General features: G+C 36.4%; 1 protein-coding gene across 3 annotated transcripts in view; it reads left to right on the plus strand.

Moving 5' to 3' along the window:
- LOC149789824 (uncharacterized) overlaps positions 1-14,045 on the plus strand; it is an 85,141-nt gene that overhangs the window by 37,552 nt on the left and 33,544 nt on the right. For all 3 annotated transcript variants that reach the window (XM_089971817.1, XM_089971818.1, XM_089971816.1), the window contains exon 2: positions 6,391-6,549. In XM_089971817.1, the coding sequence (XP_089827943.1) occupies positions 6,480-6,549 (70 nt within the window). In that variant the 5' untranslated portion in view covers positions 6,391-6,479. The remainder of the gene's footprint in view (positions 1-6,390; positions 6,550-14,045) is intronic.

A 14,045-nucleotide genomic window follows, 5' to 3' on the forward strand; every position in this document is an offset into this window, starting at 1 on the left:
CAGACCTATCGCCAGAAAGTCTATCCTCAGAGGACATCGCATTCTTAGAAACTAAAAAGATTGCCATAGCAAACAAAAAAAACAGCCCTTTTCAGGGCTACCCAATACTCTAGAAAAGAAATAACGATAAATTTGCCAATGTGTGTAGGTAGAGTAGTGTAAATATAAACACTAACTCTTTCTTAAAAAATGTGAGGGTATGTGTTTGTGTGTTTGTGTGTTTGTAAGTGCTCACGTACGTTGGTATGGATAGTAGATTAAAATGATGTTTGTTTTTTTTGGCTGTTAGAGGTGTAGATTTGGGGTTAGATTGGATTGCTTTGCGTATGTGGATAGTCTATTGAAGTGATTTATAAAAAATTTTAAAATAGTGATGGGTAGCATAAAAAGTGAGTGAGTGTTTCTTTTAGGTCCGCGCGTTGTTGTTTTTTGGTCATGATCTAGGTAAGATCAATTTTATGTTTTTAGGGGATGTTTTCCTTCACGTCCGCGCTTTCAGTATAAATTGAAACTCGCTCGGCAGTCTAGCTACCCTTGTTGATTGATCAACACCACCAGAAGAATGAACACCAGAATTGTGAAACTGTTAGAACTCCAGATGCACCTGGAATATGCCAGGCGCATACTAAATGAACTGGCCGCGGAGGCCATTGTCGAAGAAGCAAGAATGAAAGAGGAGGAGGAGGAAAGAAGAAAAGAAGAGGAGGAGAGAAGAAGCAAAGAAGAGGAGGAGGAGGAGGAAAAGGAGAGAAGAAGAAATTTTAGAATCGCAGAAACCGAAAATTGGGATTCTGAAGCCACATATCCTGCCTCTGCACTCCCAAGAAGAAAGGTGAAAGGAGACTGGGGAAGAAGATGCGTGTGTGGCGCCAGACCAGGAAGGTGCAACCTTTAGATAGGTGCATCTGGAGTTCAAAAAAAAAAAAAACCAACAGCCCTTTTCAGGGCTACCCAATAATCTAGAAAAGAAATAACTATTAATTTGCCAATGTGTGTAGGTAGAGTAGTGTGAATATAAACACTAACTCTTTTTTCATAGTGTGAGGGTATGTGTTAGTGTGTTTGTGTGTTTGTGATTGTAAGCGCTCACGTACGATTGTGTGGATAGTAATTTATGGATTTGTTTATTGTTTCTTAGCGTATGTGGAGAGTATAGTTTGGGTTTTATTATATGAAATGAGAAAAAGTGGGGATGTTTTCCTTCACGTCCGCGCGTTGTTTGATCATGATCTAGGTAAGATCAATTTTTATGTCTTAGGGGATGTTTTCCATCACGTCCGCGCTTTTCGTATAAGAACCCACAGAATTCGTCGTTCAAACCATTCTGCAAAGAATAAAAAAGAAGATGGCTTCGAACCACCTTGACAAAATGGAAAAATTGCAAAACGTCCTGGACAATTTAGGAATGATGGAGCAAATGTTGGTTAACCTAAACGAGGATCACTATTCTTATAGTCCCCATCGAGTGAAGATGGAGATAAACAATTTACGAAAAATGAAGGTAATCATCAGTGATCTGTTGAAAGAAATAAAGGAGGAGAAGGAGGATGAAGAGGAAAGGATAAGGATGAGAGCATGGAACGAAAAAATTGAAAAAGAAGAAGAAAATGAGAAGAGGAAGAAAGAAGAGGAGGAGAAGAAAGAAGAGGAGCAGAAAAGAAAGAAAGAAAAAAGAGAAAAAGTGTAGGACAGAAAATAAGAAGCTGGTGGAGAAATAGAAGAAATTAGAAGAAGAAGAAGAAAACCAAAGGCCCTTTTCAGGGCCAGCCATATTTCTCGAAAAGAGAATGACTTTTCAATTGCCTACCCCTTTTTTAAATTTAAATTTAAAATTTTTTTTTAAAAAAAAAATTCCCCTTGTCCCTAGACAAGCCCAAACTCTATTCCCCATGTTAAATTCCCCTTGTCGCTAAAACGACCCACGATTTATTCCCATGTTAATTTCCTTTGTCGCTAAAACGACCCACGATTTTTCTCCATGTTAAATTTCCATTGTCGCTAAAACGACCCAGGGGTCTCTGTAATGCTAATTCCCATTGTCACTAAAGTGACCCCCCTTACTACTATCAGCTCCATCCACAATATGTTTTGCTTGATGCCACTAAAGCACTTGTGTATTCCTTAGTACTTTCAAGACCGGATTATTGTAATTCACTCCTGTAACGATCGGTTTTTACTTCAAAAACATCAAAAAAATTAACATAATGCTGTTCAGATCGTTTTACAGTGCCAAGAACTGAATACGCCTCTCAAGCTAAATAGCCTTCACTGGCTATCCATTTGATCCAGGATCAAACAGAATATATGTACATTATGCTTCATTGTATTTACTGGCTCCTGTCCAATATACCTATCTGACCTCACCCATGTGTACACCCCATCTAGAAACCTATGCTCATTTTCCGACCTTCATATTCACATCATTCCAACTGTTAAAATTAAGTCATATGGACAATGTTTTTTCTGTGGATCAGGGCCCATTGACGTGGAACGGATTGCCCATGTATCTTAGACACATAAACACTAATCTCATTCAAAAGAACTCTTAAAACTCTCCTATTTTGACTACAAGAACAGACTTGAAGATTTTATTATGTTTACTTTCTTAATTATTATTTTTGTTTTGTAATTGTATGCTGTTTGTTTTTGTAATATTGTAGTTAAATGTTTTTGTATGTTATCTAATATTGTAGAGCACTTAGACCTTCTAAAGAGGAGGTGCTGTACTAAGTCCACAATGATGTTGGTTTTTATTATTATACTTTCTTGTAGGTTATGAAGTTGGCTGCACCTTATAAATATGATCATATTGCAGGAATTACATGGTGAAATTATTGAGCGATGCTATCATATTTCCAGTAGCTGACATAATGAACTTTTGTATCTAATGACGAAAAACAAATAGTTAATCATGCGAATTAAGTTGTGTCCACACCCCATACTGAGGCTTGATATGCATGATAGAACTGAAAACTGCACCAACTGATGAAAAGTCGTGTATACGTTGTTGTGATGTGAGTATGCTAATAGGTGAACAAACTGTTAGCACAAGAAGAATCTTAAGAAATCTATACATACCTAGATCTAAAAAACTCACCATTCCACATGACCTTTGACTTCATCATCCTGGTCAAATAGCAAATGACGGATACTTTCAATCAGAAATAGGATATTGCAAATTCATTTAAAATAATGTAATTGCTACAGCTGAAATCAAGTATGAAAGATATTACAATTAGTTACAGGTAGGAAATATATAATCCTCAAAATTACATGACATTTAGGGTTAAGACACTTTCTGAGTTATAACTATTAAGATATTATATTTACTAGATTATAAGACGAGTCCATCTGCAAACTGCGTAAACCCAAATCTGTCATCGCATAATGCATCGTCAGATCTGGTTCTGGGCAGTTAGTAGGAGCAATCAGTAGAAAGACACATCATCAAATTAACTTGCTAGTAATAATATTTAAGGCAGACTTTGCTAATAAATTTAGGATGATCAAATTCCTCAAGCATCCATATGAAATGAAAACATTCATTCGTATCAGATAAAGATGACAACTGAAAAAGACTGAACAGTATAAATAAAGAAAAAGACCGATTATAAATAAATAACAGAATAAGTGGTAGAACAAGATAGAATTCTCAATATTCATGTCATTTAAGGTTGAATAACTTATACCATGATCACAGCATACAGCTGGAAACATAATACTTTAAACACAAAACATAAACAGCAAATTCAGGAATCATCATGGTGAGATCAGAAATGTTCACAATGATGAATTCCGACTGACCCATGAGACAGGGCTGTAAATGTACTGGGAAGACTTGAGTTTCGTTGTCCATCTCAAAAGCATTAGAGGAAAGAAGATACAAATGTAAAGAGACTGATCAATGAACTTGACCTAATGGATTAAACGTTGACTGATGCTTAGATGCCATTAAACAAAGAAGCATACGTGTACGAGAATAGCGTTTATGATATAAAGCACATGCTAAAGAAACTTTAAAATATTGAACTTTGACGTATACCATGAAGATATGTCCAAACCAATCAACACACATACCTTTATGTGACAATATATCACGGTAAGTTTCATCCATGTATCTAAACAGCTCTGAAGTTAAGTAAATTCTCTCTCCCCCCTCTCTGTCTCTGTCTCTCTCTCCACTGCTGTTGAGCAATCCTTGTCAACATTTATATATAATACTTAATTGAAATTGGCAGTTATTAAATTTGCTTTAAAGTATACCCTAATAATGTATTATAGAATAAGCAAATTTCTTAGAGATGGATTACAATGTTACAGTTGAAATAACCCTAAACTGTTACACTGCAAACATTGTAGTGATTGGACTTAAAAGAGTGTTTTTGCACATTGCACAAATCAGTGTTACACTGTCACCTGGGTTATGTTACTACATGGGTTATGTGATTAACAATATGGTATTGCTGCTATACAAGTTTTAATATATCACAAAACCAGTTTTACACTGTCACCTGGAAATAGAGTAATGTCATTACATGGGTTTAATGGATAGTAGGATAGCAATGAAATATTTTTACTACAAAATATTTTGAAGATTACAAAATCAGTGTCTGAAAATAGGGTAATGTTACTACATGGGCTTGTGCGATAGCTATATAGCATTGTTACAATACGAGGTTTTGGAGATAACAAGATCAGTGCCTGAAAATAGGGTAATGACTCCTCATGGATGTTGCGGATAGTAAGATAACTATAAAGTATTATTAATATATCATGTTTTGGAGATTATATAATCAGTGCTGGAAAATAGGGCAACGTTAGTACATATGTTTGTGAATTAACAATGTAGTATTGTTACTTGTAAAATTCCTTTGAAAAAGACAAGGAAGCAATTCCTATTTCATTATGGAATCAATTTTGAATGAAGCATGACTTCTTATTGAGTCAATGCATGAAAGCGGAATCACGTTATACTGAATCTTCAGAGTCCTTCATTTACTTATACCAAGGTCAATAGTCTTTACTCATACCAAGGTCAATAGTCTTTACTCATACCAAGGTAAATAGTCTTTACTCATACCAAGGTCAATAGTCGTTTCGAGAGTGTACAGTTAATGATACATCAGTAACTGAATTTACAGAGATTTTAAGTTTTTCAAATCCAGGTTATTGAATGCTCAGAGAGTTAAACAAACTCAGTCTGTCAAATTTTCACGTATTAAATGACAGGTAAATTGGTAATTTATTACACAGAAAGTGTTTCATTTTCAACGAGCGAAGGTGAACTTATATACAGGTCATTGTGACTTAGATTCTGTTGCAGCAATCATGCATAGGATGTACACCTATTTAATAACCTACCCTATTTATATACCCACCACTTACTCCCGATCCAAGGAGTTTATACCACCACAAACTTCCGATCTATGGTATTTAGACCCACCACTATTTCCCCATCGGCATTATTTACAACCGTTGCTAACCTCCTCACGAACAGTATTTACAACCACTTCTATTTCCCCATTCACATTATTTTCACCCATTCACTAATTCACGAGTTATCTCCATTATTTGCACCCACCACTAACTCTTTTAGTATTTGCCCCAACAATTATCTGAATATCCACATTATTTACACCCACTGACTCCAAATCTATAGTATGTAGTATGCATATTCTAGGACAAATCCCCGTTCAGAGTATTTGCACCCACCACTAACATATCGTCGTTAGTATTTACACCCACCACTAACTCTCCATCCATAGTAGTTACACCAACCACGAACACACAGTGCTTCGTCTAATCATTGTAATAATTATCTCCTCTAAAATGGAGTAAAACCACTAAGATGATACAACACCTATATACTGATTCTAAACTATTAAGATTCCACCTGCAAGATGGAACGACACCTATATGATGACACAAAACCACTAAGATGGCAGAAGCCCTGAAATGAAACGACACATGCTAAATGACAGGACACTTCTAAGATGAGACATAAACCCATTACGATGACACATGACCAGTAAAATGAAACGACCCCTCTGCGACACGCTAAGATGACCCAAAACCACTGAAGCGACACATAACCTGTAAGATGACACGAGATCACCAAGATGACACTACATCTTTATAAAAACACAAAACCACTAGGAAGACACATGGCTAATAAGATGTCACCAGATAACCAAGAAGACAAGTCACATCTAAGATTACAAGGCACATGTAAGATGACTAAAAATGTAAGAGTTATTCAATTTTATGGATATGCATCATTCTGGACCCCAACTATATATATATATATATATATATATATATATATATATATATATATATATATATATATAACTTGTATGCAACATTAATATTCATGTTTGTATTTTGCAGCACAGTCTTCCTGTCAGAATTGTGTTAGGCGGACAACTCACTTCACTTAGAGCAAATAAACCTAAAGTACAATCGTATTGAACAATATCATGGCCTCAGGAGGACAGAGACAAGCTGGTTACAGTCTGGTCAATGTTGGAGCTGTGATGTTAGAAGACAGTAAGTGATCTACAACTTGCATATAAACCCCATTTGCTATTTAATAATCTATCATTATATACACGGTTTGCTTCTTATTTTACCTACTAAATTCATCAAAGACGTTGTATATGCCGTCAGGAATCTTTTAACACGTCTATGAATTTATATATAGTTCTTTCTCTTTTGTTACTTTAGTTCTGACACACGTAATGAAATACATCAGGGAATATTTACGTACTATTTGTCTGCCTAAGGTGTGGCATATTTAATGGAAACTGTCAGTTAATATTTTCTTTCACTGCAAACAGAATAATTTTAATATATTTATAAAAAAGGAAAGTCAGGAAAGGCCGTGTGCAGTAGCAATACCAAAAACCAGTGCAAAGCACATCATAACTTACTACTCCTATTTAATGAATTACTAAGTGATTTAAAAACTATAATTTATAACTCTAAACTCAGTTTTTAGTAATTCGATATATCAGCTGGTAGCAATGTGTCTTTGTGTGTGTGTTTGGTGTGGTGGGGTAATATATGTACCCTTACATAATGACGCCTATCGTGTTGAAATTCTCCAAAATGATATAGCACAATCGCTGTACAGAGAAGTTGCATTTAGAAGTAATATTTATATTTCTCTTGAGAGCGTCTAGTCCTGGAGTGTATATAATGGTCATTCAAATATAAATGTACAAAAGAACGAAGCCAGTTATAGATTTCTCATCCGAACAAATGCATGTTCAAACATATACACGATATGTTTCTTCAGTCAGCACTCAGAATAAAATAATAATGAAGAAAACAAAAAAGACATCTTTGAAAGATAAAGGGTAAATTATTACACAATTTATAAAAGTTGCAACAAGTCGCGTTAGAATTAAACTAAAACTACAGAAACGATCTATCAAAATAATTTATTGATTTAGATTTAAATGTTAAAATAACAAAAGAAACAACAACTGATGGGATTCAGAATTGTATGTATAAAAAGCGCTATATAATATAATTGTAACTGACCCTCCTCATTGCGTTGTTCAATGTTGTATGTGGCTATTCATAAGAACTGACCAATAGCAATTGCTAGTAACTAGTACGAAAATTCACTTTTCCACTGTTGACAGATTTAATCTTACCACTGCAATGCTAGCTTTTATTTTCACCGAGCTTAAAGAGTTATGTACATTTACATATAGTTCCAAAATGTCGGCTCAGATCAGAAATTTTAGTTTTCTGTACGAAATAAGCCATTTATATGTGTATTATTTTTCTCGCATCGGTGATTTTCAGACCACCCTTCTTGGGATGATCTCGATCTCGAAGCTGTTATTGCCATGTATATAAATATAAAAAAGACATTTAATTTAGAAAATTTAGTAATTCACGGCCTAGCATAACATATTGTACATGTAGGTGTATGCTACACAAAGAATTTCCAGTTAGAATTTATCATCTCAACATGTTATTGCGTCTGCATGACATTGTAGTTTAATTTCATGGAAAGTGTTCCGGACCACACTAATGACCCAGGTTCCTCTACGTTACTTGGTGCATGTTCAGATTGAAGATTTTCATCCGTTTAAATTCCTTTTTTCTCTCACTTGGCATATTTCCTTCGTATCTGCGCTATATAACTAGTGATTACAGGGAATGTCGATCACAGGCTTATCGTAATGGGAAATTATTACTTACTGTTTGAGTTTTAATATTGTATAATTGATTCATCAATGGAAATTTAGAACTGATCAGTATAAATAGTTAAATTCATAATTATTCGGACAATACTTTTATAAAATTGAATGATATGTTATGGTTTTTTATGTGGTGGCTTCTAAATTTATTTAGCTAGTTACTGGGTCTTTTGGTTTTGTGGGGATAGTAGTTATATTTTGTTCCTAAGTCCTGCTGAGTCATTCAATTTTATAAAAGTATTAATAAATAATTCACTTACGAAGCACCTATAAAAAACTAAGGAAACCGCAAAATCGGATATCCTAGATGTCCTTAACGAACCGAGCAATCAGCTAGGATTCCTGTCCTAGATGTCCTTAACGAACCGTGTGATCGGCTAGGACTCCGGTCTCTTGCTAAATAAAGCATAAATAACATTCAATCTCTAAAAACATCAATTAATAAATAACTTAAAGAGGTAATATCTAAAAACTTATAAATAACATAACGTAGGAAACACACCCTAAACACCTCGACTAGTAATCCCATAATAACCTTGAAAATCTCTCTTCATACATGATATCTACTAAGAACCTCTATAAACAGCATAGAACATCCCCCCTCCTTTTAGAACATTTTGAAGAAGAAAAAAACAAAATCTCGAAAAAAAAAAAAACCCACCAGACAAATGCAACAAGAAACCAGCGATGTAAAGCAAGCAGGACCGTTCCCGAGCTCTCCTTCCCACTAATGACAGCCAACCATTAAACTGTAGGGACCTTTATGGACCCACAGATTGAGGCCAAACTATCAGGGTTCCTTGAATCCATAAAAGCCTGGGGGAGGTGGCACCATCCCCTTCCCCACGAACAACTAGCAGGCTGCGGTGCAGTCAGAAAAAAGTGGCACATGCACAATTGTGCGAACGCTACTATAATTAAACTCAACAACAAAAAAATTCGTACAATCATACCAACAGTATTGCTGTATCAAACAGTTTTATATCAAAGCTCATGCTAATATTAATATATTTGATCTATCTATCTATCTATCTATCCCCGCTCTAAGAATTCGATATCTTCAAATAATTTGCTTGAAGGACGTTTTAAGCAAGCAATGTCGTTTTATGTTCAGATATTTTGTATCCGCTTTTCTCAGAAGGGTGTTTTATGGTTTATGGCTAATCCTTTGAAACTGATCTGAGTTTGTAAAAGTGTGACATGGTGTAAGCACGCATGGATATAACCCACACCGATTTTACCCTCCTTACGTCAAGCCTACAAATGTAACATTTTCATTTGATCCTGTCCATCCGTCTGTATGTACTTACATACCTCCGTCCGAAAATATTGCTAGCCACATTCGAACGATCCACTTGTTTGAACATGCATGTTTGTATACACACGTAGATGATATCATTACATAATTTAGGTGGACACATGGAATGTATTCAGCATATTTACATTCATATATAGATGACATGATTAGATTACATGTCGTTACATTAACAGAAAACTCATTGCATCACAAGAACGTTCATTAAATTACAAGAATAATTTTTGTTTATTGCACACAATTTTTGAACTTTCTAGATGAAAACCTTATTGATAAAGCTGTATATACTATGAATGCATTTAGATAAAGATGGCATAGTATGATTATAGAATGTTGTGATACTTTTGACGACCTGATTTTGTTTTCATTCTATTGAAGCAGCTTAAAATGAACGCTTATGAACTTGTGGGACTCTGACACTTTTTCAGCAGAATCACTTGAAGACAAAATATTTTTAGAGAAATGTTTATATGCGTATGTGGAATTAGAATTTCAACCGTTGAGCACTTTACCAATTTTATTTCACATTTTATCTTTATTTTGATATTTCGGTCTCTAGTTGTGGCAACAATATTTTACAAACATGAATACAGTTTTCCGTTTTTATATTTAACCCTGCTATCAATGCATGTAAAAAAAAAGAAAGAAAGGGCAAACAAAAGGACATAAACGACTGAAAGTATTTAAATATGATCGCAAGTTTACAAAACGTTTATGAACTGCTTGTAAAATCGAAAAGGATCCCTTTATCTAATTATGCACAGGTACAAGCCTACCAAACACAATGAGTTTGTTTCCAATGATATTGATCCCTGTATCGTCGATGCTGCAAGCAAATCTAGGTTATGACAGATTCGCCAATACGAATAATAGCTATGATCAAATCAAACGACATGCAGCGAGATAAAACAAACACCCTTTATTTAACTGATGTTGTAAATAGTGTCCTACGGACATTAACAGATCACTGTTTTCGTTGTTAAATCCGAGTCGAGATGATGAAAGAGTTTCACGAAGTACGGGCAATTCCAGATCCATTTAACACTACTGTATGAGATCAACAGAACATCAAATTCCCCAAACGTGTCAACCCCCTAGCAACTAGCCGTACTTCTTAATGACAAGTGGTACCAACAGCAACGGACTTTGGACGATCATTATTTGCTACATTACCGAAATTGGGAAATTATGTAAGATATAGCCCAACACAAACAAATCGCACATCGAACTACACCAGTGACACCAAAATATTCTGGGAATAGAAGTCAACCAGATTGGTACACCCGAGGTGAGGCCTTGTGAGCAAGGCGGGATGACCGAATTGGTTGATGGAGGAAAAGTAGGACTCTGGGTCATTGCGCGTAGGTGGAACATGCATCAACTGTGAAGGCATGCCCGGCTCTCCTACTTCGAGCTGAAGAATGGTGTTATTTGGACAAATGCAATGCAATTCAACAGCATTACACCAACATTTTCCACACCAAGCAAATGCAGATCAAAACGTTATACACACCGTAAGCTAAGACAATAATTACATCAGAAGTTGAAATTGATATTAAAACACTTCCATAAATACAGAACATCGCCCTACCAACTGTCATCTCTCTATCTTCACTTTTTTCCCCAACCATAATTGGCACGGTCCCCAATTAAAAATAAAAATTTATAAAATAGGAATAAAAAATAAGCAACTAAGTAGTATTATTATAAGGTGGCCCAATACCAAGACCATCAGGCCCATCTGATCAACGAGGTAACTAAGTGTAGCTAATAAGGGATAGGGCCCCAAATAAAGAAATTATAAGGGAGTAAAATCCAACCCCCAACCCTCCCCCCCCCCCCGGCACAAGGCGGAACAAAAATTTAGAGCGTACATTATCCAGTCATGGTTTCGAATGATTGGTGTCAGTCAACTGTCAAACCGCTCCGGTGGCCTAGTGGTTAGAGCGTCCGCCTCGGATGCGGGAGGTCGTGGGTTCGATCTTCGGCCGAGTCATACCAAAGACTTACAAAAATGGTACTAACAGCTGCCTCGCTTGGCGCTCAGCATTAAGAGGTTAGTGTTAGGACTGGTCGGCCCGGTGTCAGGATAATATGACTGGGTGGCTATATGCTATATGTCTGCGGCATGATGCCCCAGTGCTAGACATCACTATAAACTGCCACATTGCAGACATCGTAGCGATATGACTGAAAAATTGTTAAAGCTACGTTAAAAATCAAAATCACATCACATCAGTCAACTGTCCATAACAGTAGAATAATATAAGGTGGTTAACTCCAAAACCATCAGACCACGCTGCACGCGCAGCAATACTGGATCTAATTAAACCTAAATATAAACAGGAACAGTGGTTGTTATTTATAGGTTGTTAAGGATGAGGGGCGGAGCCAACTTAAACCCATCACTTCATCCATTTAGCATCATAGATTCCAACATTCCAAATTTCGGCAAGGCCACATATTTTAATGTTGGCTTCTGTACAGCAAAATGTATCAATGGATGTCGGCCTACCTTGCCCCCCCCCCCCCCACATCCTTTCGGCGGCCGGACATGGCAACGAATAGGTGTGCCATGCACATTTTAATACACGTGGGAGGAGCCTCGAATTCCCTCAGGCGTGATAAATGAAATAACACACAGTGTGGATATTAGCTGGTCGAGCATGTCCGAAAGGGCGCATGCGACCCACATCCAAGAAAAGAAAGTAAGTACAAGGGAGTCAGCATTTAGAACATTAGATCAATAGGGTATGATTAAAGGTGGTAAAGACAAAAACCTCTCGCTTGTGACTAATTCCCCTTAGCGCAGTTACATCAGTTGGGCGCTATATGCATATTATTAGCTACTAATATATGAATTATAAGATACTAACTTATCAAGCCCTTGCATGCATCGTCTTTTATGTATGCATGTATGTATATGTGGTTGCAGATGGATGGAGAATTGTTTGTAATTGTTGTTTTAGGTTGAACTACATTTCACCGCGCAATATATGATATACATGGCGGTCGGTACAATTAGGAAGAACCCATGGAATCCAGGTAAGAAGCAACGATCCATTGGAAACTACTGCCAAAATTTCTCACATACACACAATGGCGAAGCCAATGACTTCAACCCTTGCTGACAGCTGTTTTTTTTTTTTTTTTTCGACGGCACAGTGTTCGGTAAATGTTCAGTTATATGCGAGCTTTTCAGACCACTGGGACACCAGAGCCCCCCATATGTATGGATGGATGGATGTGATGTGATGTGATGTGATGTGATGGATGTGATGTGATGTGATGCGTTGCTGTGCGATAAGATGCGATAAGATGCGATGTGATGTGATGCGATGCGATGATTTTGATTTTGATTTTGATTCTTAACGTAGCTTTAACAATGTTTCAGTCATATCGCTATGATGTCTGCAATGTGGCAGTTTATGGTGATGTCGAGCACTGCGGCATCATGCCACAAACATGTAGCATGATGTATCATCCATTCACATTATCCTGACACTAGGCTGACCAGTCCTAATACTAACCTCTTAATGCTGAACGCCAACGAGGCGGATGTTAGTACCGTTTTTGTAAGTCTCTGGTATGACTCGGCCAGGGATCGAACCCACGATTGGTTATAGGTTGCATGCGTGAGCGAGTGAGTGCGTTTATGTATGTGTGTATGTACGTACCTACATACGTACGGACGTACGTACATACATATGTATGTATGTATGTATGTATAATTTTCAAGATATGACGCAGTAACATGGAAGTGATACATAATGGAATAGGTTTTGGGATATGCTCAAATGCCGCGATGATATCGATGACGCAATAGTAGGACTGTAATGCTTGGGTTTTGTAATGACAGAGGAAAAGACCTGCTTCCACAGACACATGTTTATTCCATGGCATAATTACAATAACTGACTCACCTGTCAGACCTACATCTAGGACACTATATATCAACCTGATCTCTTTTCTCTAGATTGCCGATTCAGCAGTCGGAAAGTCTATATTACCGTATAACACCGTTTCCAGAACACTACATCCCTCCTTTTCTTTCAGATTAAAAAGTTATGTTTTTAAATTGAACATCAGTTCAATATGCTTTGAACTAATCCCGAGAACAATAATAATACACTCTAATATCAGAAATTTTCACTTTATAGAAATTCACCAATGTAAAGTTACTTTGCCTTTTGATTTTCTGATATTGTACAAAATGGTCCACGTAGAAATGGATAAAGAAGGTTCCAAGTTCTCAAGGTTTAGTCTTTATTATGTTCTGGGTTTTGATTGATGATAGCGTTCAAATTCACCATCTTAAACTGAATCGCCATTTGATGAGATACACGTGTTATTGTTATTAACTGTCTAGATGTACAAAACAGCTTACAGTTACAACATACTGCGATATTTATAAGTAAAATAGCATAGCTACACAATGTCTGTGGTAAAGCTTCGAAAAGGTTTGCACTATTGTGCACACTCGTAATCCTTTATGTAGTCTGGTGGTTGTC

This window comes from Sinohyriopsis cumingii, chromosome 10, assembly GCF_028554795.1.
Source record: "Sinohyriopsis cumingii isolate HCF-2022 chromosome 10, ASM2855479v2, whole genome shotgun sequence".
Classification (NCBI taxonomy): Eukaryota; Metazoa; Mollusca; class Bivalvia; order Unionida; family Unionidae; genus Sinohyriopsis; species Sinohyriopsis cumingii.